At 38.9% G+C, this 23,005-nt stretch overlaps 1 protein-coding gene across 1 annotated transcript in view; it reads left to right on the forward strand.

Annotated features, from left to right (window-relative positions):
- The first annotated feature begins 2,809 nt into the window (after positions 1-2,809).
- RXFP1 (relaxin family peptide receptor 1) overlaps positions 2,810-23,005 on the forward strand; it is a 1,244,683-nt gene continuing 1,224,487 nt past the window's right edge. Inside the window, exon 1 of the mRNA XM_044062454.1 lies at positions 2,810-3,192. Within this exon, the coding sequence (XP_043918389.1) occupies positions 3,153-3,192 (40 nt within the window). The 5' untranslated portion in view covers positions 2,810-3,152. The remainder of the gene's footprint in view (positions 3,193-23,005) is intronic.

Raw genomic sequence — 23,005 nt, forward strand, 5'->3', positions numbered from 1 at the left:
TATGCCAGCAACAGGTAACATTTGGAAGATGAGAAGTTGCTATCCCAACAAGTATACAAGAAGCTGCATTGTATAGAAAATAAGGTTAACAATCTGGGTACCTTCCACATCTCTTGACTATCCAGATTTTCACAGAATGTCCAGATTTTTGCCTGATATTTTTAACATGTTTCCCATGAAATATGTGTTTTTTTGGGCATATCATTGAGGATTGAAGTGACTAAACAGTGAGATATTTGTGTTTCAGACTTCATATCCTTCAGAAAAATGCATGCAAACACAACACATTTTATTATAGCAATTTTCTAAGTTTCTACAAGCAATATTTAAAATCTGTCCCCATTGTTGGGCCTTTATCCCTTATTACTTTGGCTTTGTCCATTTTTCTTGTACTACAAGGTTTAAAGGTATGCTATCTTCCTAACAGTAACAGAAACCATAAATGTGTAAGACTAGCATAAGGTCATGCTTTCAAGGACTTAAGAGGTCTACTGTATTTGACAAGAAAGACCTGCAGTTTTCCTCCTAAATATTGGGAAGGCTAATGGGGATCATAAAATCTACACATGTAAGCAAAACTGAAAAAGCTTATTAGGTTTGCCCTAGTAGAAAGTGACAGCGGGGAGGCAGGTATAAACTCTCAACCTTTCACTATGAAAATTGGAGCAAAATAAAACATTATTCAGGAGAAAGATCAATAACAATTTTTCAGTACTATTCTGTTAGAGCAATGATATAATATGACTTACATTAGTATATTTCAAAAACTAGAATAGCTGGAATGTCTGGCACTGTACGTTTCCTTGTCTTGTCATAATATCAGAAAGTTCAGGAAGAGTAGTCCTTGAACTGAAAATCATTGGTAGGTTCGAAGTACGGTGACAAGACCGAAACTTTCAAAAGCCTCAGGGGAGTCAACAGACTGCAAATGGTAGCCATGTTAGTACATTTTAAAAGATGTACGAGAACAAAACGGCATGAACTGAATATAAAGGAGGCCTAGGTATAGCTGTGTTTGTGCTTTTGTGTTGATATTTCTATATCTGTATATATATATATATATATATATATATATATATATATATATATATATAAAGAGAGAGAGAGAGGTTTGCTGTCAAAATCTCAAAAGCGAAATAGTTTGTTATCAAAAGAACAAACTCAAATTCTGAAAAAAACATTTAGCCTTAAGTGTCGAACGTCAGTAACACGACAAATGACATTCGACAAACTAGGCTTCTAGTTTCGAAACTCTGTATGTCCTTTTACATTTTAGCAGAGGACAAGCCCCCTGCACCCCCCCAACACTCCCTGCAAATTATATATACCAACTCCAAAATCACACTTGTTGTTGTGTTTTTCGGCTTTATCCCAGCTAGGGGTCGCCACATCAGAACTCCGGTCTGCTAATGATTGGTAGTTGATTTTTACATGCCGAGTTACCAGCCCTGATGCACAACCTTCAACAAAGGTACGCCCATTCGCGCATGTCTCCACACAGAAGATGCTCTAGCTGAGAATCGGACCAGACAGCATCTTACTGTGAGGCGACAATGCTACCGCAGCACCACCACCGCAGGTCAACTCCGAAATCACACTACAGTGAGGAAAAGGGTGAATTCCCTGATCCTCGCTGTACCGCAGTCTTCATTCACAATTCCAAACTCATAAAACAAATCAAGCTTTACTTTTGCTATGATTTTGTATTATTCCAGTTCGGCATTGTGAAACTTTAAAAACTGCCTTTCAGCCACACAATTTTCCAACACGAGCCTTCGAAATTTTGATGGCAAACCATATATATATATTTACATATATATAGATAGATAAGATAGATAGATAGATAGCTATCTCTCTCTATGCATATAAATGTATAGGTATGTGTGTGTGTGTGTGTGTGTGTGTGTGTGTGTGTGTATGTATATATATATATATATATATATATATATATATAAATATATGGGAACATTACACATTACATTTGGTCAATCATTTGTAATATCGAATGTCTGTATTTTTTTTTTAATAAAAAAATACATTTGGTCAATGGTCAGTCGTTTGTAATTTTGAATGCTTTATTACTTGCAGAAGTGATCGCTTCTGCTGTCATTACTTTGTGGGAGGTCGCAGAACAGCTGGAAGTTGGAATTTCCCCTTACCTTACTGTTGTGAGATCTCAGAGTTGGTATATGTAATCAGCAGTGACGTGAGTGTGGGGTTGCAGTGTCTCACATGATGTGGTGGAAATAGTTTGCCACCTTGCAAAAGCATGAGTTTGTTTGTTTGTTTATTTATTTTGATTGTGTGACTTTTGATCTTTTAGGACCTGTTCGATTTCCTGGTACTTTGATAGCTCGAAGTGCATTAATATGTATGTACGTATATACAGAGAGAGAGAGAGAGAGATACATTTACAAGTATATTTTGTGAAGATAGTGATTGATTGGAACAGCCTAGCAAGATACAAATACAAGACTGCACGGATAGTAACTCTTGACTATCCCTGATTCTGCCTTATACATTTGCCACATCCCTCATGATATCTTTGAGTATTATGTAAACTGAAAATTACTGAAAGTCAATAAAGCCAGTCACGAGAGTGTTTTTTAAGCTCTATTAACTTTTTTTAGTGAATTTGAGTAAATACAGTGTATTCTTGATTTTGGTCCTTAGCCCCCCCCCCCCCCCCCTATTTATTGTTTTGTCTAGAGATGTTGAGCGAAGCAGTTAAGAGGTATGTGACATAAGACAGTACTTATGAGGGAGGGCTGGGATAATAAAATCAGTCAGGAGGACCTTAGTGGGCAGACTCTGCCAGTACCAAGCAATCCGTATCCAGGTTTAAACTATGCTCAGCCCTCGGAAACCTATATGGTGTTGCTGAAGCAGGTTACTGCGTTGATACAGTTTGAAGGGACAGTTCGTGTGAGCTCCCACCGTTAACGGATGAAACTGACTGCTTGCCGGTTCCAAGGCGGGCCGTATCCTCCTGTCTTGGGTTCTATACCTCTGAAGGCGGCCTGAATACTACCAGCTCTGCTTGTCAGCTGGGTGTGCATTCAAGAAGAAGCAGGTCAGGGACTTTGGCTCGTCTCCAGACAAGTCCACGTTGTTTCAGGGGATCGGAGAAGCGAGGCAGGCACAGCCGGAGGATGCTGCTAATCGCTAGCTGTTGGGTTATGTGGATTACTCGTAAGTACTTTATAATGCTGTTGAAGGGTGCACACTTGACTAGTGTCGGTTCACTGAGTTTTCCTAAATGTTACATGCTTACTACTGTAGGAATTGCCTGTTGGCAGGTGCCACAGTGTTAGAGAAGGACGCAGAAGAGGGGCGCCTTCTTCATTTTTGTCAGCCCTTTCGCATGCCTATGCCTGCTGTGTTCTGTAGGAACTATTTAAACGCTTAGTGTTAAGACTTACAGGCATGGGGTTTGTAACAAAATAGAACTGCCTTTGTAAAGAGAAGTCACATGCTTAGCACTTGGCAGAATATATCGAACGATGTAGTAGCCTTCTGCACTTTGTCACCCTGCTCCCGTGTCGGCTTATGATTTTAAGTCATGACACTTCGGTAAACCATAAGTAATTAAAACAATTATACCTATAGGATTTACTCGGACCCTCCGAATTACTTGCCTGCACCCATGACCCATTCCAAATAAGCATCCACTGCTTTGAGTCTCAGCCGAAACGAGCTGCTGGGGAGGATTTTTCAGCTGGACGTGTGTACCTGTGTGACCGAAACAATGAGGGGTCCGTTTTTAAGCTACTAAGGCAGCATCGCATTTCTTATATGGGTACCCTGGAGGGTATTTCTGCTGAATGCTAACCGTTTTATTCAATAAGGCTTCCACCTGCCATACTTTTCCTCAACTAGAGTAACAAGGAGGCAGCTCATTGACAAATTGCAGGAATGCAATAATTTTGATAACATTTCGAACAGCAGTTCTTTGGTCTACATTTTTTGGTCATATTACACTTAAATCTGCAAGAAGTACTGTATTAGAACCGATTTATTGAAATCTAATACTTTTAGCTGAGCCTAGGTTTATGACTAGGTCTCCCTCAGTCCCAGAGTGTCCACTAATACTCAATGCAGTAACTCTAGATAATAATGAGCCCACCCTACTTACACAAAATCCTCCCCTCTGATCTGTGACATCTGACACAATTGTTATACTTGCCCATCTTTGTTTCTTTGTACATGTAGTTTTTTTTCTGATGTGCCTTGTGAATATCTAATTTCTTGGCAGTGTGGTAAACTTGTGTATCCTGGGTGCTCATTTCATGTTATAGGACTCTACCTGGGTGTTGATCCTTAGAACTGTACCCTTGTCCTTGATTTTTCAGAACCTCACTGATTTTGCTTATTACTTTTGTCTTATTACTCATATTTTTTCTGATAAATCAATGAGGATTGTGGTCAGTCAGTAACAGACATTAGAGTTTCATACTTTTTTTGTCCAGATACCTGTTTTGCTCTTATCTTTTTTAAGTAAATTAGAGTAATATTTTAAAAATGCCCTTAATTTTGAGCCTTCACCCCAGCCCCATCATTTTGACTTTATTTAGAACTTTTGAGAAAGGAAGTTGGGAGGTATTTTGCAAGCAATTAAGTGGGGTAAAAGAGAAATGTATAGTAAGTCTGAAATTGGTGTATTTTAGAAAAATATCTTTCTTGACCCTTCTGAGGTGGGACATATCTACTTTTATACCATTCACCCCCCCTCCCCGAAATTCATTCTTATAAGGCTATGTTTGTGGTTTTGCCTGTTCTTACCTTCCATGTACTGTGAAACAAAAAGTTATTGCATACCAAATACCTCTACCAATTTATTTATCATATTTATATATGACTGATAACGTTTGGCTAGTCCCTGCAACATGAGCTTTCTGTCCTCTGTGTACTTATAATTAAACCAACACATTAATTATTTAAATATAAAACCAGTGTTCCATACTTTAAAATAATTTGCATAATGAATGTCTTTCATTCATGAGGATGTGACATATTGCATGGCCTGTCTTTTCAGTATGATTTTATAGACACTTGTCATCCATCCCCTTGATGGTAAATGAACCCCGTGTCTTATACTGAATCTGGGTTACAAGACCCCTAATGGATGTACCATGTGTAACGTGATACTATTTTTAAATGTATCTTATTTTATCATTGTTCTAAGCAAACCTTTTATATCTTTGGAGAAGGCGCCTCCAAAATCCAGAACTGTTTTGAGTTGTTATAAATAATGAGTGCTAAGTGCACGCACAATATGACATTAGCTTCCACCCACCTAAAGTGCAGGGGTTCACCACCACCCCCAAAAAATTATTATTGTTCTTGGCCAAAACATTGAGATGCAGTGTCTTTAACTTGGGGTCTTTTGCAGATTAAACCTTAAAAGAGTTTCTGCTCAGTAAGTTTGCTGTTAGATTAGTAAACCAGATTAAAAAAAATGTTCTGTACTATTGTACAAAGGGCATTCCAACATTTTGTCACTGGTTGATATTATATTACAGTACTTTATGATCCTCCTTGCAAAACCTTTAATTGCAGCAGCTGTGAATACTGTGGTGTATGCTTACAACAGGCAACTTTATAGTTATACTGTTCAATAGATACAGGCTTAAAGAAAGCAGCCTAAATGTTACTTGTCTATGCCATGTAATTATTTGCTAACTAAATTCGATTACATTCAAGACAAGATCAAGGATGGTACACTTAGCAGAAATTTCAGTGCCTGATGTGTCTATGTATATTGGTAACACTGACCATCTGTTTTGGCTTTTAAAATATCAGCACTAAGTGCAAAATCCAACCAAGAATAAAAACCACTTGGCACGACAGGACCCGGAAGCATGTTTTTTGCCTTGAAAAAGCTCGCAAGTGGTCGAGTGAAAGTGTTTGGAAGATATTGTGGATTTTTACTTTGCCTTGTTATATTAAAGGATCTTTTTGGAGACCTAGCAGCTGTTTGATTTCTTCATCTGCTTATTTTGAAAGCCTTTGTTTACGTGCTTCCGGGTCCTGTCGTGCCAAGTGGTTTTTATTCTTGGTTGGCTTTTAAAATATGCCACAGTTTGTGTGATTAAATCATTCAGTGATTACCAGCTTTATTTGTAAGCCATGCTGTTTTAGTGGTGGTACTGCGCTCTTGCTTCACATTTGTTCAGTGGAAGGGATGTCCATATCTGGGTGCAGTTTTATCCTTTGTGTTTTTTAGTGTAAGATTTTCCCAGGTTAGGAGGCATACCTTTACATAGTTATCTTTGTCCTTTTTGTGACAGGACATCGAAAATACTGTAAGTGGTATACCATGTTGTGCTTAGTCTAAAAAAATAACACAAACACATAGGGAAATACTTGACATAGTAGATGGTGGGATTCAAGGAACAGAAGTATTATCTTTCAGGGTTGCAGTCTGGTCTGATGGATAGAGCTAGTATAATATGGCAACCAAATTCTGCATACATGTTGGCAGTAGTGAATCCAGGCAGACAGCTGTCCAGCCCAAAGCATATACTGGCAGGATTAAGCATTGCTTGCAGGGAAACTTGTTGTGTGGTCTATAATGAACAACATAACAAATGTACTGTTTAAAACACAGTTTCCTACTTTTTAAGATTTGTTCGTGGGAAATGCATATAATTATGGTAGGACTTTAAATTAGATAATCTAGGGCAGAAGAGGTCTTAGAAATTATTGCATCCTACTCTGACCTAATAAAACTTTGTGATCCCCACATGAGAACCTAACTGCAACATTTCATCAGCATATTTATTTCACAGACATCGTTGTTATGCTATTATGCATGACTTTTTCTAACTTGTATGACCTGAAGAAATATGACGAGTGTTAGCCATTCATGACTGGGGTAATGTACACAGCAGTGCCTTAGCAGTATATAACTCAAGTATAATGCTGATACCTCAGTTTTAACTCTTCTCTTCTCTCAGGGACATTACTAGGTTTCACCTATGGAAGAAGGAAAAAGAAGTAAACACAGGCAGCAGGCCAATAAGTCATTACTACTGTAGCTATTTTAAATAGCATTACATTTGTATCAGAACTTTTAATGCGGCTTGTATTTGCATTGCTTCTGCTGTCTTATTAATGAAATATGCTAGACAGTATGCTAGAGAGTGAAGCATATTATGAGAGCATTTTACTTATTTTTTAATTGGTTTTAACAAGCTGTACACAGATATAAAATTAATTTTTTTCCTGAGGCAGAATTGTACTGAAAGAGCTAATTATTGGTATAAAACACTAACTGCTAAATGTTAACGAAGTCAAATCTAAGAGCCTGGAAACTGGCTTCATATTGCATGGGAAATAAATGAAGAAGTAAACTTTATATGTGAAACGTCTGATGTAATCTGTTTCTACTGACTCTTCAGTTACTGGACACTAAATCACTCAAAGGAATTTGTTAACATATTCCTCCCACGCCCCCCCCCCCAAAAAAAAAAGATATTTATATAACATAGGTATTAACATGTAACTGTAATTTCCTTATAGCAGCAACAGCATAGCTATGGCATAAGTTCCTAAAGAAACATTCAACACACCTCTCTATGCACATTGCTGTGACAAAGAGGTTTAACAAGAAATGAGACCCACATTACTAAAGACAATAAGAACATCTTGACATAAGCAAGAGTAGGAATTACAACAGATTTATGTCTGTAAAAAAAAATAAAAATAAAAGTATGTTGTACGGAATGCCAATATGAGAGTGAAATATGCAATATATAAAAAGCAGCTTAGGGCAAAGTTTTACTACTAAGGGCCATGGTATAATACATTGTCAGTGGCACGTTTTATTTATTTATTTTACATTTGTTTACCGGGGAGGTCCAACTGGACAGAGCTGTCCGTTTTCAGCAGAGGCCTGGGGAGAAAAGCTCCAGAACAGTTGCTAACATACTATACATAAGGTATTTAAACATTCAGTTATAAAAATATAGCAGACAATAATATATGATTGCATAAGATATTTACATAAGCATAGCGGTTTAGACAAACAATTAAAAGTATAGCAGGTGGTAACATTTGATTGTTGTTCATATAGTATGTTTAGTAGAGATCTTGAAGATGTATTTTCCTAGAATATGTTCTGAAAATATGGTGTATCATCTGTGGACGGATCTTTGGGCTAAGGAGAGAGGCTATTTATCTCTGAGCAGTGCTGACCAGGATTTGGAGAAACTTGTATTATTGTTATTGCATTTATTTCTTCACCAGCAAACTCATTAAGGCAGTTACTTATACTCACCGCAGGGCTTTGTGAAGGTTTTTAATGGGGCACCTTCACTGATGCCAACTGGTGTACTTTAGCTGCAATTAAAGTGGTATAATTTCTGATGCTCTGCAAAGAGCCAACCTCAAAGAAGCTTTGCTGGACCCTCCTTAGCAAAGGCCAATGCTATGCCTTGTCTAAAATAAGGACAGGGAGAGAATATGAAATATAGAAGTGGACAAACTTTTGGGAAAATGTGATCAGCAAGCAATGGAATTTACAGTTGTTACTCATGCAACTCATTCAGAACTGCGAGTTCTGACAATCATGGGGGCATATTTTGACAAAATTACAAAGTACTTAGGTAATATTCTAACAAACAAACATGAAATTTTGACAAAGTTACAAAGTGCCTTCTAACAAATAAACATGAAAATAATGGGGATCAACAATGGGTTTGCACCAGAACTGGTATCAGCGAAATAAGATCTATATCAGGTAACATAGCAATACTAGAAGATATAATGTAGTGGGTCACTTCCCACCTAAAACAGGACTTCTTAATACTAGAAAATGTTAGCATATTTTGGACTACTGGGTCTTCTACATGTGCTCACATGCTAGCAGCTTGCAACATACATGTTTGTTGTCACTTGCTCAAAAAGGCAAGTGTTCATACACCCACTAGCCCAGTCTCCCATTTCTATATAGTCCCTCCCAGCAACAAAACCTATAAAACTATATAGCCCAACCAAAGCCAAAACTCTTAACGGTAAAACTCCTATTCAGTTCTGACCCAAGTCCTAGATCCCTTATCCTAAACCACCACCACCACTCCCTAAACCTAAATTCCACCATGCTCTGTGACCCTTAAACTACCCTTCCACTCCCTAAACCTAAAACTCCATTCCTGCCCAAAAATCTAAAACTCATTTCTCACTCCTTAACCTTAAACATCCATCCTCACTCCCAAATCCTAAAAAACCCTCACACTCCCTAAACCTAACATTCCCTTCCCACTATGTAAGTGTAAAATTCCCCTCCCACTCCTTCTCCATGGCTGCTTGCCAAAACTCATATTTGAGCTCAAGTGCCAGCAGAAGCCTGCACAAGCTACAAGGTGCCAGCTGTATCCTACAAAAGCTGCAAGGTACCAGTAGTAGCCTACACAAGTTACAAGGTACCAGCAGTAGCCTACACAAGCTACAAGGTGCTAGCAGTAGCCTACATAGGTTCATAGGTTCATAGGTAGGTACTAGGTTATCAGCCCAAGGGCCTGTGTAAGCCTAGCCAACAAGGTTCCCTGGCTTACGCCACCCAAGAAAGTTATTTTTCTGTGCCCCTGTCGAGCAGAGCCACAGACGTGATCCCCAGGGTGTATTTCCTATTTCCCATCCACTTATCAAGATTTTTCTTGAAGAGTGTTAATGAGGAACTTTTCTTGACATAGATGGGTAGCTTGTTTCAGAGTACGGGAAGTCTCTGGGACAGGAATCTATCCCTCCAGCATGTCCTGTTTATTGTGGTGACAAGGTTTAGGTCCCTAGAGCATGTAGCTCAGAGGGATTGGGATTTCTTTAGATGTAGCATGTCCAACAGCTCTGGGTTTGACATAGCTTTATATGTTAGGCAGAGATAACCTCAGAGTAGGCGATATGCTACGGAGTAAAGCTGGAGTTTTTTTGAGGTGGTCAGTGTAGGGCATTTGTTTGAGGCCAGTAATCCTCTTTGTGAGGTACTTCTGTGGCCTTTCCAGCTGCTGCAGATGTCTTGTGAGGTACATTCCAAAAGGGGCGTTGTATTCTATAATGGGTCTAATGAGTGTCGGGGAACAATAACCTCTTTTTTCCTGGATGAGAACCCTTTTATGATGAGGTGTGACACATAGAAGGACTTCCTGACTACTGTGGTGATGTGACTATCAAAGGAGAGACTACTGTCCACCTGGGTCCCAAGGTCTCTTATCACACATTCTGTGTTAAGTAGATTGCTGCCTATGTGTAGTTCATGGGTACAGAGTTTTTACCAAAGGGGATGACACTGCACTTTTTGGCATTGAGCTTGAGGCCATGGCTCTGACACCAGGCATCTGTCTCAGTGAGGCCCTTCTGTAGGATGTCCACATCATTTGGGGACTTGACTATGGCTCCTAGTTTGCAGTCATCAGCGAACTTCGTTAGCCAGAGGCCTTCTGTGTTAGCCTATACTTCAGAGAAGTAGATACCAAACAGAAGAGGTCCCAGGACAGAACCCTGTGGTACTCCACTTGTCACTGCTTTGAGGTTAGATTTGGGGTCTGCAACTTTTACAGTGTGAGTTCTGTCAGTGAGCCAGTTATATATTTTTCTCTATTTTTAATACTGTATAACAAGCATCACCAAAAGAAAGCTGATGTTAGAGACTTGTTATGTATTACCTTTCTACATGTGATTTTAGCATTGTACATTTTTTCTTTTTTGTAATGGAGCTTTTCTCCCCTGGCCTCTGCTGAAAATGGGCTCCTTGCCCAGTTGGTCACACCCAGTAAACAAATTTAAAATAAATAAATAAATAACAAGAAGGAAAAAAAATCAAAGCCGAACCTGCTTCCTGGTTTACTTTAGATGAAAAAAACAAATCGACCAAGCATGCAAAATATAGAAAGACAATCCAGCACCCAGTTTTGAAACATATAGTAAAGCCTGTAAATATGCAAAAAAAGGGGTTCACAGAGATAAACGTACTTATTTTACCAAATTGCAAATAACTCACATAACAAATGTTAAGCATTTTGCTACCACATCAATAACTTAACTAAGCCAGGTAAACAAAAATAACTTTTTATAAATCCTTGCTATTTCAGTTGCAACATAGCACGCTCATTTAATAAACACTTCAATCAGGGGTGCAGGAAGCTGATGAAGGCTGCAGGGGTGAAGGCAATCGAGGCACTTAATAATGTAAAAGGGCATTTTTAACTGTCTACTACCATAACAGAAGTACATCCATGACTCAAGATGCATATAGTGTAAATATATATTACATGTGGAATGACTGCACAGAAATTTAATAGAAAAGTACAGCTGAAGTTAAAGTTGCACCTGCGTGGTATGTGATCCGGTAGCAATGCATTCAAAAGTTAAAGAAAAGGTACTGCAGTGCTACAACACACTTACTGTTGCCACACAGACAGCAGCTACCACAGAAGAGTGATGGTAGGCTGTTAAACACTTCAGCAGAACTTTAGAAAAATGTCTAATGAAGCGTTTAACATTATCCCACTGCTCGTTTGTGGTGACCAGATTGCTGTTAATGCTCTAGAGGGCAACTAGAGCTTAACAGTAGTAAGAGGTACTTAATAAAAGCTTGTTAAGACCCTTTCCAGTGCCAGAATGGTGCTTAATAAACATGTTTTCCCCCAAATTGAAAGCATAATCACAATGATCCTTACACTAAGTTATTATCTTTCAAAAATAAGACATAAAATGCATAGGAGAACATCTAGATCCTGAAAGAATCCACAACTCAGGCTAGAGAAGTGGAGTTTGACATAGACTTATTGAGGGCTTCTGCCCAGGACTCACCTGTTCTATAAATGGCCCTGCTCAGAGGTGTGCAAAGAAGGTTGGTTGCTAAAGCATGTGTTTGTGGGTGATGGGGCTGGAAACAGGGAGATTATTATTTCTTAAATTCTCCTTGCAGTCAAACGTAAGAGGTGTGCACAAAAGGTCAATATAACTTCTTTGGGACTGGGGAAAGTGTGGTCATTATTTCTCAAATTTTCCTCACAATTAAACGTCGGAGGTATACACAGAAGGTGACTGTGACTTTTGTGGGACTATGAAAGTTCACTGTAACTTTTGCGTTACTCTGACAGTGTGGTTGTTATTTCTTTAAATTTCCCACAATCATACTTCACAGGTATACACACAACAGTAGCTTGTGTAGGGGCAGTGAACTGTCTAGGAACAACAAGCTGGAATACATGACTGTGATATATATATATATATATATATATATATATATATATATATATATATAGATTCTTACAATCATATATCAAATGTATATATTCAGGTGGTTAACTTTGGCAGGTAGTGGTAAGGTGCCATGTTGTGAATATATACCTGTGATCAACAAGTTAAAATATGCTACTATATTCTAGTTGTCAGGTGGATATACACATGGAGCTGTCTTTCAGAGATGGAGGTGTAGATGCAAGCTGTATGATGTGTGACTAACAACTTTAAATATATGACTGAGGACATTTATTTATTCACTTTTTTCTCAATCTAACATCAGGGGGATACACAAAAGCTGACAATCATTTCTTTTTTCTTTTGACAGAGTCATGATTTTTGTCCATGACATAATTTTAACGAAAGACTTGGAAAAAACTCTAAAATGTTCTTCACAGCATCTAGAATATCATGGCCTCTGAGGCCTAAGCAACCACCAGACTATCAGCTTAATTCTGAGATTTTCTCCACAGTTATTACACTGCACTTTTTGCCATTTAGGAAGTGGTGAAGGGATGGAGGAAGAAATAAAGAGTTAGAATTAATTTCATTCTTTAGCCACATTTTTGTTCAGGCCATCTTTGTCTCAAAAAGTTTGAAAAAATAAACTTCATCTCAAAGCATATAGTACCCAATGGCTTCATAGAGGGGCTGAACCCTCTGGTGCAGTTTGAGTATTTCCTCTTCATTTATTATGATGTAATTGTGGACAGTTAGGATGTATTGAAACAAAGCAGGAACAATCTGAAGACTACAACAAGAAAAAAGTAATTAAATAGTGTGGCAAGGCCAGGGTGAGGGGAACGTAGGGGGCACACTGGGGGAAGGGAGGCAGTGGACAACATGGGGTCCATGGAGTCCTTTTCCAAGGGTTTCATTTCAACAAAAAACAAACAGTCAAAATATTCAGTATCGCCAGGAACTGCCCAATTTAAGTACACCACACAGGTTAGCAACACTGTCTGGTACTTTCCATAAAACAATTCATAACACTGTAACACCTGGATAAAGAAAAAATATACAATATGCTTGGTTTTGTCTGATTTCTGGTATACAACAGTCCTTTTGCTGTATCTTTATTTATTACAATGTATCATGTACCTGGTTGCATAATAGTGCTAAACATGCCCTTACAAATACTCCTCTAGCCGTTTAACTTAAGTTTAGCTACCAGCTTTGTCCCTGATGAGTGGCACACTGCAGGGATGATGCCCCTTGATAAGGGTGGCCTTACAACTGATCTGGGTAGTTAAGTCCTATCAGCCTCACTAACCTCATCTGAAAAAACATGGGGTGCATCACAGACTGACTTCATAAACTGTGATATCGAGACTCTTGTTTGACTTGACCACCAACAGTTTGGCTTAGAAAGGCTAGAGCCTGTCTAGTTAACGTAATAAACTTCTTCAAAAGAGTTACAGAGGTTGTAGATGGTTGCCATGACAGTGTACTTTGACTTGGTAAAATTCTTCAATGCCATTCCTCATGCTGGCATCATAAAAAAGCTAGTTGCTTTAAAAATTGACCTATATGGGGTAAGATGGATAACAAACTGGCTGAAAGACAGAACCTACACAGTGCAAGTTACAGATGCCTCATCAGTAACTATGTAAGTGACCAGTGGTGTGACGTATCTCAGGGCTCAGTGCTGGGACCTCTTGTTTTGGTATTTATTTATCAGATCTCCAAGTGGAGAACCAACTCTGTCACTTAAAGTTTGCAGATGACAGCAAACTGGAGGTTGTTATTAAGTCATGCTATTATACACAAACTCCCTTGAATGCACTCTCCCAAGAAAACTCTTGGTGTACTAAAAATGAGCTCAAACTAAATGCTAAAAGGTGTAGTGTCATTTTTAGTATGCAATCCCTCCCCTCATCATACTGTATAGGCAACACACCACTGCAAAATGAACATGTTGTCAGGTACCTAAAACTTGGGCTGATAGCTCTCTCTCTTTGACCATCACATGACAACAGTTGTCAGGAAGTCCTTTTGCCAAGGGAGTATTATCACAGTCTAATGAGGTAATGACTCCCTTATACTCAGCGTTGATAGGGCCAGTTATCAAGTGCAGTACCCCCTTTAGGATATATCTCACTAAACATATCAAAGAATTAGAAAGATTCCAAAGGCTCCTAACCAATACAATCACAGACTTAAAGTCCCTGAGCTATCAAGACAGGCTGGAAACTCTCTCCCTTTATTCAGTGTCTTGCACACATTGAGGGGAGCTCTGACTTTCTTACTGCATCATTAGAGGCTCAATTGTCCCAGACCTTCTGTTTCTCCACAAGTCCAATATCTTCACCAGTATTAGAAGCAGGGACCTAAATCTTCACCACAGATAAATACAGCACAGAGGAAAGACATGCTTATAAGCCAGGACCTCCAAATCCTTTGGAATAAAATTATCCTACATGTTAAGCAGTGCAGTAATTCACTATCTTACTTTAAACATAAAATAGTGAGTGGTTGGGTATCCACAAATTTACTCTAGGTTGTATTGGTATGGCTCTTCTGGGAAAAAAAAGGTGCTTACTGAGGGAGGGTACTGGCAAGGCATGCTTGTTGGTCTTGGAACATCTATGAATTTAAACTATTTTTATGGCTTACTCTCATATCTTGTCAGGACATCTGTGTGTACTAATGCCAGACTTTAAGTTTCATACTTCTATGTTCAGAAAATGCATGCTGATGCGAGACCTGTTCTGTTAAACTTTTAAATGACTAAGTAATAGTTAAAAATTGTCCCTAGTTTTGAGCCTTCATTATCTTGCTATTTTTGGCTTTATCCAAAGCTCTTGATAAAATAAGTTGATCAATATGCTTTAGAAACACTTGCATAGGCATTTCAATGCTAACTATAAGCTTGGACTGCCAGAAAAAGATGATGCATTACTCAAACCACCTTTTTCTGGTCCCTGAACTCATGGTTTCCTCAGAAATGCCAATGCAAATGAGTCTGTGTAGTCGCTATTCTATTGGCAGTTTCAGGGCACATTGGGCAGCTGTTGAAAGTGTAGGGGGGGGGCGGATCTCACCCTATGGTTCCAGCATCCATGAGTTCAATAGACACACCGACCACTCCAGAGAAGCAATACAAATCCTCCAGTATACCACCCAGTAATACAACTTATATGACCTAAACAGTCTCAGTTAGCCAAATTAAAAATGAAAAAACAAAAAAAAAATTATACAGTAAACCCAACATTATTAGCCCCTAACAACATACCACCAGACTTTCTTTGCATAGCTACAGACAGAATATTCTGCCCGGTCTCTATTTCATAAACAGATTTATAAAGGAATAAAATGCATCTAGTATATGGAAATAATCCTTTATAATAATTCTACAAAAAAAGAAGCATGTCTGTGGAACTGTCTTATTATAGGCCCATAACCTTACTACTTCACTATCAAAAATCCTGGAGAATATATTCATAAAGCAACTCTTAGGCTATCTTACAAAATATACCTTAATACCCAAAACCAAGCATCATTTCAAACCTAGTCATTGCACAAAAAGCCGTACTGCCTTTCCTAGACTACATAAATTAAAGTTAAGTCAGGGACATGTATGTCTCTGTAATATTCCTGGACTTTCTAAAGCCTCCAGCACTGTGTTACTTCATTTACTTCTCCTCAGACTTAGCCAACTATGTCTAGTCTTCAATCTACCATTATGGAAAGTTGGACTACGCTTGTTTCTCCTGCCAACCTTGTTGACTTGGGTCTCTTGAGGCAGTGTAGCAATTGCTTCATGTACACCGACAACCCTCTCCTAATAACTCACTCTAGTACAGAATGTAAGAGATGTAACAACATCAAGAATCTTGATCAATATGTTCAGAAAATGCATGCTGATGTGAGACCTGTTCTGTTAAACTTTTAAATGACTAAGTAATAGTTAAAAATTGTCCCTGGGTGGTGCAGTGGTGCAGCGGTTAACGCTGTCACCTCACAGCAACAGGTTCACTGGTTCGATTCTCAGCTGGGGTGCCCTCTGTGTGGAGTTTGCATGTTCTCCCTGTGTTCGCGTGGATTTCCTCTGGGTACTCCGGTTTCCTCCCACATTCTAAAGACATGCTTCTGGAGCATTTCTCCCCGGGCCACCACTGAAAACAGGATCTGTGGAACCTAGTCGGACTTTCCCGGTCAAAAAATGTTAAATAAATAAAAATAAATAAAATCTTGAATCCCTGCTCTCTCGCACTCAAAACAGTAACACTGAATAGATTGTCAACCGACCCACCAATACTCATGCACACAGCACTACTACTCATACACATAGTACGCATTAAACACATGAATCAACACACCCAGAGGTTCTTTCAGAGAACTTACCAAAACACCAGAGACCTCCAAACCACAAGACTACTCCAACCAACATAGTTTGCACAGCACCCATGACACATGGTAACACCAATGTCTCACCTACCAAGCCCTTAAGGTGTAACACTCAAAAAACAAATTTTCTTGTCATTAGAGACTCCAAAGTGAGATATGCAGATGTCTCACTCACCAGGTTGGACAAGGAGAAGGTCACAGTCAATTGCCTGTCCGGTGCCAGGATTCGTCAGGTCACGCATGCACTCAGGTCTCTCAGCAAAAAATATCACTATGACTCTGTCATAGTTGATGTTGGTGTGAACGACCTGAGATGGACCTCACTGGACTATATGAAGAGAGACATGGCTGAGCTCTCTGAGTATGTATCCCAGCGGGTATGTCCCTAGCCTTGAGCAGCATACTACCCTCACCTAGAATGATGTCACAGTATAAACAAAAAATGATTGATTTCAATAATTGGGTTAGTTTTTGGTATGATTCAAAGGGGATCCAGTACCTATCAGCCTGAGAAACCATGGTCAACAAACCCCACTGCTTTGCTAGAGATGGTTTGCATCTGGCACCTCTAGACTTTTGGCTGCTGGCATAGACTATTGCTTCCCCCATAATGCCTTTTAGGCAAGTTCTCGAAAACAAACTTACTGACATGAAATTTGCCAATCATAACAAAATAAGGGTCATGCTGCTAAACTTTAGGAACTTAAACCAAAAACTGCACACCTTGGATGCACTTCTATCACTAGAAGATGAAGATGTCTGAGCAGTCACAGAAACCTGGTTCAAGGCCTCAGAGAGTACACCGGCCTTGCAAGGCTACAATGCCTTCCACACCTTCAGACCACAAAATGAATGGCTGAGAACCAGTGGAGGCAATGTTTCTATCTATATTGACATAAATTCACCTCCCGTCTAGTTAGACTGGACAACTCTGTGGAGTTACTCCAAGTTCAGGTTACGGTGGGTAAGACCCCCCATTCAGGTCATAACCAGTTGTAGACCCCTCCCCTCCATGGGTCATGACATGCATGAAGCCTACATGACCAAACTGGAGACAATCCAAATATTACAGAACACTCTGGTTGTGGGGGATTTCAATTATTCTACCATTAACTGGGAAACCGATTCTAGACCTAACTCGCTAGTGCAAAACTTCTTTGACTTTGTTAACTCAAATGCCCTGAGACAAATTGTTCATACCCCAACAAGAGGAACAAATATACTAGATCTGGTCTTCACTAACATGTCATACAGATGCACTGCCACAACCGTCAGACCTTCATTAGTTAAATCTAACCACAACTCAATCACCTTCAAGCTGGCACTAACACCAGAACTCACAAATGGTGACATCAGACTAAAAATCTTCACCAAGGCAAACTATAACCTCCTAAGTGAAGGTATAAATGCATTCCAACCCCCCTCCCAGCTAGAAATAGTAACTACACCAAAGGTTACATAACATTAAAGCCCTGTACAATCACTTGCATAAGTGTACAGACTTGGCTGTACCAGATAGAATCAAAGCCAGAGCCCCAAGTAAAAACAATCCACTATGGTGGACATCCAGCATCAACAAACTTTACAATAAATGCAAAAAGTTGCTGTCTAAGCAAACAAAGGCAAGGCCCCAACAGTGGAAAAGCACCCTCCTCAGCCTTGACAGGCAAACAAGACAACTTGTCAAATCCTCTAAGGGCTTCTTTGAGAAAACTTAGCAAGCACAGCCAAGGGTTCAATAAGGCCTTTTACAGCTATGTATCTAGCCTAAAAGATACGACCCAAGCATGTGCAAAACTAATGATCAATGGTATCACTCACACTGACCACACAGAGATAGCAAACCTGCTAGCAGATAGGTTTGGTGAAAATTTCACTCCCTTATCCCCTCTAAACTTATCACAAACTTTCCCCAAACTTCCCCCAACCCTACATATCTGTAGAGCAGGTCATCAAAGCCTTGTAAAAGGTAAAACATACAGCCTCTATGGGGCAGATGGCATCTCAGACTGTCTTCTAAACAGATGAAGCAGTCTTTTAAACTGGCTAAAAAATGTCAGCTAGCATCACCATTAAGTACCCTTTCAATCATAACCTAACCACTGGATTTGTTCCTGCAGAATGGAGAACAGCAACAGTTATTCCCCTCCACAAAGGTGGCCTAACAGCAGACCCGGGGAATTACAGACTCAAAAGCCTGACCAGTTTCATCTGTAAGGCCATGGAATGCATCATTATGGACCTCATAAATAAAGACATAAGCAATCTCCAAACTCTCGATCCAACCCAATTCAGCTTCAGCAACGGCAGATCCTACATGTTAAATCTGGTGGATTTCTTTGAAATTATGACCAGGGCCATTGACGAGGGCAAATCTGTGCACACAGCATACCTCGACTTAGCAAAGGCTTTTGATACAATCCCACACTCAGGCCTTACCAATAAACTTAGCAAACTGAATGTAAAATCCTCTGTTGTATGATGGGTTGCCAAATGGCTCACAAACTGGGCACACACAATCAAAGTGGGTTACTCCACATCAACCAGCAGACCTGTCACTAGTGGGGTGCAACAAGGGTCAGTGCTGGTCCCCCTACTGTTTGGTATATACTTCTCAGAAGTTCATGTCAAAAGTAAAGGTCTGTGGCTAAGCAAGTTTGCAGATGACTGCAAACTGGTTGCAATTATTGAATCCCCAAATTATGTCAGTATACTCCAGGAGGGACTTACGGAGACCAACAACTGGTGTCTTAATCATGATCTCAAATTGAATGCAAAGAAATGTATCATCATTCCCTTCAGCACAAACAATGTCCTTTCACACTATCAAATCAACAGAAATACCTTAAGTACCCACAAAGTGGTAAGGGACCTGGGTTCACAAGTTGACTGCGACCTTAGCTTTGACCACCATGTGTTTAGAGTAGTAAGGAAGGATTTCTACACAGCACACAATCAGTAAAGGCATTGCCTTGAGAATAAAACAGGTTATAACTCCTCTATAGACTGCAGCAACAAACAAGCTCACCAACCACTTCTGGCCAAACAGGAAAAATGACACAACCAGGATCCAAAGTAGAAAATGTAATAAAATCTCTAGTGCCTCAGCTTGGAGCCTTCAAAGGAGAATAAAAGTGCACTAAAACACTCAAGCATATATAGCGCAGTCAATTGAACATTAATTACATAATTACCCTGAATTAAGCTAAAAAAAACTTTCCAGTTACATTCCACATTAATACCTATTGGACTTAAAGTCCCATACTTCAAAATAAAAACAGTCTCTTTATATAGAAGTTGTTTCTTTACATCCAAAGTTCATCCTTTCTCCTGAACATGTTCCAATATAGTACACTGTAAACCTTCTGGATTTTTATTATGATGTTTCTCAAAGAGATTTTATTAAATTTTCTACTTTGGATCCTGGTTGTGTCATTTTTCCTAAAACTCCTCTATACTTGGCGCACTAATCTGGCCCATAATTGAGTATAACACCCCATTCAGCATGTACCATACAAACCACCTGCAGCAATTGGAGATACCTCAGAGGTTTCTAACAAAGAAGATCAATGGACTGCAGCACCTGCCTTACACAGTCCGACTAAAGTCCCTGTCACTATAATCTCTATTGTATAGACTTCTTAGGGGAGCAATCTCAGACCCAAACCTAATGAACTTTCTGCATATCCCTAAATCAAACAGGAATAGAGCTACCCACTCCAGAGACCTAAATATGGCCTGTGACTTAAATAGGACATGCTGGAGTGACAGATCTGTCTCCCAGTGACTGCTGTATCTTTGGAGTAGGCTACCAATTCATGTGAAATAGAGCATCTCTATGACACTGTTCAAGAGGAACCTGGATGAATGGATGGGGCACCATAAATTCTTACCAGGGATAGCTCCCACAACCCTCCTGGACATGGACACTCATTACTAAATGCAATCTTGGGTGTTGACTAACATTTCTATGGTATTACATTGGGATGGAACAGCTAGGCTTGAATGATACCCTAGTAACCTTCTCTGATCCTATGATCCTATGGTTCACAAGTTATCTCAACCAAGGAGCGCAGTCAGTTAAATGCAGAGTTCTTAATGTACCTATCTTCCTGCTACAGTAGAAATACTACAAAGATCCATCCTGAGCCCCCTACTGTTCAATACATGTATAAAGTTTGAGTATAAAGTAATACATGCGTCTTCACCATTAAAATACACAAAAAAACTCCACCTTAATCTGTAATGGTGAATTGACAGACAAACTACTTAACAGTGCACAATAGACATTCACTTTGTTTAAATGTTGGCTAACATATTACTGCCATCTGTTAATGCCAATGCAACAATACAAGCTGAACTCCAAGGCATTCAGACAACCAAACTGATGCAAATATTCCTTAAAGATCTCACCTTTGCCAGATACTGTAGAAGTTAAATTGACAAAAACTTTAAAATGCAATAGTACTACTACACCAACAAAGCCACATTCAAACCATTTTTTCAAAAAATACACACATGCCCAGCCCTGGCAAATATTATCCAAAAATATAATCCAGCAAGACCCATCAGATCACGTGATCAAAATCAAACACTAATCATTAAAACACACAATAGGTGAGAGCAGTCTTTGCATATTATAACCACCAAATGGAACACCATTCTTTTTGACATTTGAATGCATCTATCACTGTAAAATTTGTAGCTAAACTAAATGATATTTAGAGAAAAGTCAGCACTGCTCAAACATACCATAAAACTAATTTTCTATTCATTTTCTCTAGCCAACTACCACACTCCAAATAAATGTCCTAATATTGCTAGTGACATTTGATGCTTTACTTAAGAAACCATCAGCTATTACTCAGATTCTTTTCTCTCCTTTCTTTCTGCTCTGTAGGCTCAATCCCACCTTTCTGCTTTATCTCATCTCTACTTCTTCTCTGAACTTCCTCTCTATACCCTTCATAACATGGTTTCCTAACTATTTACTGTAACTATAAAAGAATCAAATTCTTCATTCTACCCCCACCATCTCAACCGATCTTAACCTTCTGCTGCCCTCAGCTGAACCCAACCGTTACTCTACCATATTTCTCCTGGCATCCCACTCCATTAACTCATTCCCTCCAATACAACTCTTTTGAGTGCGTACCTTTAACGCCTAGTGGTGTGGCCTGAGCCGTTAACAATGAAGTTATCACCTTACAATTCTAACAAAGATTCATTGACAGAGGTCAAATATCAATACAATTGTTTTTGCCATCATGTATGCTTCAAGATAAAATATTCTGATACTTTGTATGTAGCATGTTTTTGGAATTATTAAAGCAAGTATGAACAAGTAATATTTGATGCCTAGAGGAACCGTAGGAGGTAACTGCAGATGCACCTGGAGGCGTCACTTGGATGTAATGAGTTAATGACATCTTAAATCCTATGATTTCATAACCTATTCTTTGAGGCATCATTCTCCCTTTATATCTCCATTTATATCTAATAACAAATACTTGCTAATGTACCACGTGTTGACTTAACTTCCAGGCTTCGTTATTCCAGCAATTGTTTTTGTATTCAATATTTTGGATTCTTTATTTATAGCTGTTTATGGGCTACATCACTGCTGTTTTTTCATATACATATTGTAATCATAAACTGTATGACATTTTTGTCCATTGTTCACTTACTGCATGTATAGGAGCTTTTCACCCTGTAACTTCACTGAAAAGTATCTGTGCAAAGCTCACCTGGGCTATCTTGATTATTAAATGGAAATAAATGAATAAATAAATAAAACATCTTTGTATGAAATAAATACATAGTATGTAAAGCTGAAAAAATGGTTCTCAAATAAGGTCATATCAGAGGTTAGGAAGCTAGATTCAAAATTATGAAGCATAAGGAAATACATGCAGAAAAAAAAATAGTACCAACTGAATCAAAAGTAAGCTAGATGGACAGTTGAATAAAAGGAGAACCATACCCACAGACTCAAAAACATGTTTATTTCTTCATGGGTTGGTGTTTCCTACATTTTAACACTACTCGGGGACTATTTACAGTTTTTTTAATGTTTTTATATGTAATTTCTGAGTCTGACCACATGTGGTTTAGCATCTTGAAGTGATCCTGATTGTTTAGTCTGCCTCTAGGTATCCCACAATGCAGCACTTGTGTGTAAAATAATTACACCACACAGGCCTCTTTCTTCCTAAAACTCCTGTCACTGCATTGATTTTACATGCATATACTGCTGTCTTTCAGTTAGTTTTAAGTAACATTTCATGCTGTTCAATGACTACTTAAAATACAAATAGTACAAATGCCACATAACAGACTTTCAAAATGCTTTTTACTGCTGCTTTTTTTTAGAATGGCTAAACTGCAGTCTTTTGCGAAGCCTGAATAGTAC

Source organism: Protopterus annectens, chromosome 2.part1 (assembly GCF_019279795.1).
Source record: "Protopterus annectens isolate FY-2018-M chromosome 2.part1, PAN1.0, whole genome shotgun sequence".
Taxonomy (NCBI): Eukaryota; Metazoa; Chordata; order Ceratodontiformes; family Protopteridae; genus Protopterus; species Protopterus annectens.